The sequence below is a fragment of the Eptatretus burgeri genome, chromosome 5, assembly GCF_056783735.1.
Source record: "Eptatretus burgeri isolate ZD-2024b chromosome 5, Ebu_testis_v1, whole genome shotgun sequence".
NCBI classification, from domain to species: domain Eukaryota; kingdom Metazoa; phylum Chordata; class Myxini; order Myxiniformes; family Myxinidae; genus Eptatretus; species Eptatretus burgeri.
Genome location: NC_140965.1, coordinates 118,698,999 through 118,703,998, shown reverse-complemented (window position 1 = coordinate 118,703,998; position 5,000 = coordinate 118,698,999). Strand labels below are relative to the sequence as shown.

At 43.0% G+C, this 5,000-nt stretch overlaps 1 protein-coding gene across 1 annotated transcript in view; it reads left to right on the top strand.

Moving 5' to 3' along the window:
• The window catches only part of OIT3 (oncoprotein induced transcript 3), a 78,100-nt gene extending 74,111 nt beyond the window's left edge, over positions 1–3,989 (top strand). The window contains exon 10 of the mRNA XM_085883489.1: positions 3,251–3,989. Within this exon, the coding sequence (XP_085739615.1) occupies positions 3,251–3,415 (165 nt within the window). The 3' untranslated portion in view covers positions 3,416–3,989. The remainder of the gene's footprint in view (positions 1–3,250) is intronic.
• Positions 3,990–5,000: the final 1,011 nt, after the last annotated feature.

Genomic DNA, 5,000 nt, shown 5'->3' with positions numbered 1-5,000 from the left:
AGGACTTTTGATATGTTATATAGGACATATTTATGAGAACAAACCCGTCGAAGGAGTTTCTGTTGCAATTTGTTTGAGGTCATGTCATATAATGCCTGTACAAACATTCCACAGAGTGTCAGTGAGGCCAAAGCATCTTCCTGAGCAAGGGTTATATTGGGTGGGTTGAATTGCCTTCCAGAAGTAGTTTGGGCAGGATTTTGTTCATGGTGCCGGCGATAGCTCGCCGACTCTTTGAGAAGGACCCCGTGGAGTTTTTAACATCCACCAACGAATGCTGGCAGACGGGACGACCGTCTGTGATTATAATTAATGTCGTCTCTGTCTATTCGATCGACGGCTTAACGTCGATCCGAGGGACGGCACACACATTGATGAATCACCCTGTCTGTGAAACACTCGGATGACCGTTTATAGACGATGATGACAGGATTCGAACCCAGGCAAGACAGCTTCGAGGCGAGTGGGCAGAAGATACGTCTTGGGCGTTGGCCATCCTGACAGCCCCATCCATAAATTACGTGGGATTTGGTTTCTTCCATTAATCCCTTCTCAGTGCCCCACCACCCAACTCTTCAAATTATCTCCTCATCCTTTTATTGGTTCCCGAAATAATTTTTTCACGAAAAAAATAAGTGACCACTATATTCGTTATTGTTGTCTGTCTGTCTGTTGGGTAGTCGATGTCGTCGAAAAAAAATTTCAAAATTTTTTTTTTTTGAAATTTGTTCTACCCTTATTATCAGTATTTCCGTCGATATGTTTGTCTGTCTGTCCCTCTTCGGTTCAGTTCTCCGTTAATACAATGGCGATTTCGATGAAACTTGGTTGGTCGGTTCGTACCATGACCTAGTTGTGTGCAAATGAGAACCGTTGCTATGGACACCACTGTTGCCGAACAACGGGACTTTGAAATTTTTGAAAAATCATTAAAAAATTATTTTTTCGAACATCAAAAATCAGGCCACGAGTGACTGTGGGCAATACATTCAGCCATATTGCCAAAAAATTCCAGCCGGATCCTATAAAAACTGCGGAGAAGATAGACTTTGAATGAACCCTGGTCGAAAACAATAAAAAAACGAAGTTCGTAATATCTCAGATACCATGAGTCAGATATACATGCAACTGGTATGGTAGGTTCATGGTATGTCCTAGTTATGTGTGAGAAAGAACCGTTGCTATAGACCCCTCCGTTGCCTAGCAACGGCTGAAAAACCTCTAAATGTGGGGGTATTTTAACGAATAAACAATCTGCAGCATTAACCCTTGAAGCTAGAATCATGAATTATCTTGTGCTTAATCCTCAGGTCATTCCCCATCGAACGGGCCCATTGCATCAGGTTCTATTGGGTAGTCGACTACCCATGTCTGCCTACCGGCTTGTCTGTCTGTCTGTCTGTCTGTCTGTCTGTCTGTCTGTCTGTCTGTCCCGAGCATAGCTCCGTGGGTTTTGATCCGATTGTGATAAAATTTTGGTGGGAGGTTTATATCATGATCTAGTTGTGTTTTCCTGAGAATGGGCGTGGTGCGCCTATTATGGGTGAAGCCACACCCAAAAAACATGTGTTTTTACGGGGTAGCCGATTTCAATTTGCATCTTCTCCTTGGGGGTTTGTCGAATCTGACAGGGGGTTCGATACTTGGTTAGCCCAATGGCACCTGCATAGCCCCACGGAGCTCGATTTTTCATTTTAATCCCAAGGTCAAGGTCACAAGGTCATGAACTTAGAAAATTGCGAATTTTGATGTAAAAAATTATCTTCTCCGATGGGTTTGCCGAATCTGGCTGGGGTTTTGGTATTTGGTTTGCCCAATGGCACCTGCATAGCCCCACAGAGCTCAATTTTTCATTTTCGTCCCAAGGTCAAGGTCACAAGGTCACAAACTTAGAAAATTGCGAATTGTGTTTTTAGGGGGTAGCCAATTTCAATTTGCATCTTCTCCGAGGGGTTTGTCGAATCTGGCAGGGATTTCGGTATTTGGTTTGCCCAATGGCACCTGTATAGCCCCACGGAGCTCGAATTTTCATTTTCATCCCAAGATCAAGGCCACAAGGTCACAAACTTAGAAAATTGCTAATTTTGACATAAAAATCCATATTCTTCGAGGGGTTTGTCGAATCTGGCAGGGGTTTCGGTATTTGGTTAGCCCAATGGCACCTGCATCGCCCCACAGAGCTCAATTTTTCATTTTCGTCCCAAGGTCAAGGTCACAAGGTTACGAACTTAGAAAATTTCGAATTTTGACATAAAAATCATACGACCGCCCAAACTTTGAGAGCTAGGATGACAATATTTTTTATGCATAATCTTGAGGTCATTCCCCACTTAAAGTCTTGAAACCATTTTGCTCTATCTCAAACACCTTGCCCGTGGCACCCCCTTCAAGTTTGTTTTTACGCTGATTTCATCAAAGTATGGATAATCCGAGGAGTGTGAAATGCCATACAGCCGATATGACGTTAAATTGTTCCTGGAATGTTCCAGAGGAAGTTTTGCACCAAAGGTCATAATACTTGACCTTTGACCATTAAAGTTCACAAAGGTCGAATTTTCATAGTTGTGAGAATCAAACCGCGTTTTCGACCTTCTTCGACGAACTAACTCCAATAAGCTATAGCACGTATCCTGTTTCCGTATTTTAATGTCCACAACATTGTTTTGTGATCTTTAAAGGTTATGGAAAGGTCAAATTTTGAAAGTTGTTGAACGAAACCGGGTTTTCGACATTTTGCAGCTAATAACCTGTCACTCGTACCACATCATGTTGATCATTTTTATAACTTGATCAAACATTATCACATTGTCTCATCCTTGACTTCTGAAACAATCTACATCGTCCAATACCGCTCATGAACCATCGTCGTCTTCAGACTTGTCTCAATTAATTACTGATTATTCCTCGGATTTGTGGATAAATGTGCAGAGGTGTGTGTGTGTGTGTGTGTGTGTGTGTGTGTCATCGTGCATGTACAGGTGTGTGTGTGTGTGTCATCATGCATGTGGAGGTGTGTATGTATGTGTGTGTGTCATCGTGCATGTACAGATGTGTGTGTGTATGTGTGTGTGTCATCGTGCATGTACAGGTGTGTGTGTGTGTGTGTGTGTGTGTGTGTGTGTGTGTGTGTGTGTGTGTGTGTCCGCCATCGTGCATGTTGTCGTTTTATTGGTGCTGGTGAATATAGCAGCATATAAATGGGGCTCCGCTTGCATATCAATGAGTGTTTGTTGTTTGTCCGTGTTGGCAGCACGTGTTTCTGCATTGTGAAGTGATGCTGTGCCGTGCTGGCGACGGATCCTCCCGTTGTGCACAAGGCTGTGTTCGGCGTGTGCGTCGATCTGCACTCGCTCTTGTTCCACCTCATCACAGCACGATCCTCTCCGGTGGTCCAATTGTGCTGTGGACTGAATGAAGGGCTGGCCGGATAATTTTGAAGAATTTACGTCATAATTGGGATGATGAGTTGGGAAGTGACAGATGTCTGGAATCCATCAATATTTCAACAACTATGATAGATGTGTGTGTGTGTGTGTGTGTGTGTGTGTGTGTGTGTGTGTGTGTGTGTGTGTGTGTGTGTGTGTGTGTGTGTGTGTATGTGCTTGTGAATTCGCTCAGAGATGCTGTGATTTTTGTAAGCTCTGACACCAACACAATCCCTCTTATTGACTGTACTTCATTTTCGACGCCCTGCTGTGTTTTCCTTCAACAGTCCAGTAAACCCTGTGCTTTATGGACATTCTACAATACAGGTGGCAGGTTACATGATTGCTAGTTGAGATGTTCAATGCTCTCTGGATGCATTCATAAGGACCTGCTTGCATCAAGCAGGGCAGGGATGCTTTTTAAATATTCCGCTTTTTAACAGTAGTTTGCTGGTCTGCAGATAGGTAGTTGTTTTAATACACTGTTCAGATGTGTCGGAGAAACTCTCTCACGATCTTGCATGTGCATGGAGGTTATTGGAATGAACGAGCTATTATAATCTTCTCGTTTGTATTTCCTGCCTTGCTTGTACACCCACTGAGCAGCGGTTGGGGTTTTTGACATCTCTTCCATGATGTATTTTTTCCAAGCCGAAGATGCCAGCACAGCAGACTCAGGATTTAACGTGAACATCATTTTCAGTCATGTTAATTGTGTCCAAATTACGGACTACAACTGAGTTACCTGTGCTACACCCGTGAGCCCAAAAGGAAACCTACAATGCAGAAAAAGTGAATGCCAAACCATGAATCGATACATTCCACATTTCTGTGCTCCGTTCAGTCGAACGTCGAGCATGGACAGCCGGTTCGTGAATGACCTCGGCAAAAAAACTACTGCATCTGATGAATCTGCGAATGTCATGAATGGAAACCCTCACATTATTTCTTTTTTCTGCTTCAATCTCAATCTCTCTATATTTTAATTCCAAACAGCATCATTCGAATCGCAAACTAATACTGTACCATCAATATAATATTATATATATATATATATATATATATATATATATATATATATATACACACACACACACACACACACACACACACACACACACACACACACACACACACACTCACACACACACACACACACACACACACACACACACACACACACACACACACACACACACACACACACACACACACACACACACACACACACGAGGTCCATCTAAATTCTAAAACGTAACGGGACTGAGCCTGCTGTGTGCTCCACTTACACAACTTAAATGAACAGGTTGCGTCACAGTCTTTCGCAACATTCCAGCAATATATATGATTAGTGATTGGTGACTGCACTCATTGTGTGATTTTTTACAGGTCGTGCTTTACACGTTGTCCTGTCTGAGTCGTCATGCTATGAGTCATGAGCAGAGAGCCAATCTGAAGTTTCTTACCAAGCTTGGCAAAACACCTTCTGAATCCTTCGCAATGCTGCAGCAAGACTACGGGGAAGAAACGATGTCACGTACATGTGCATTTGAATGGCACAAGAGGTTCAAAGAG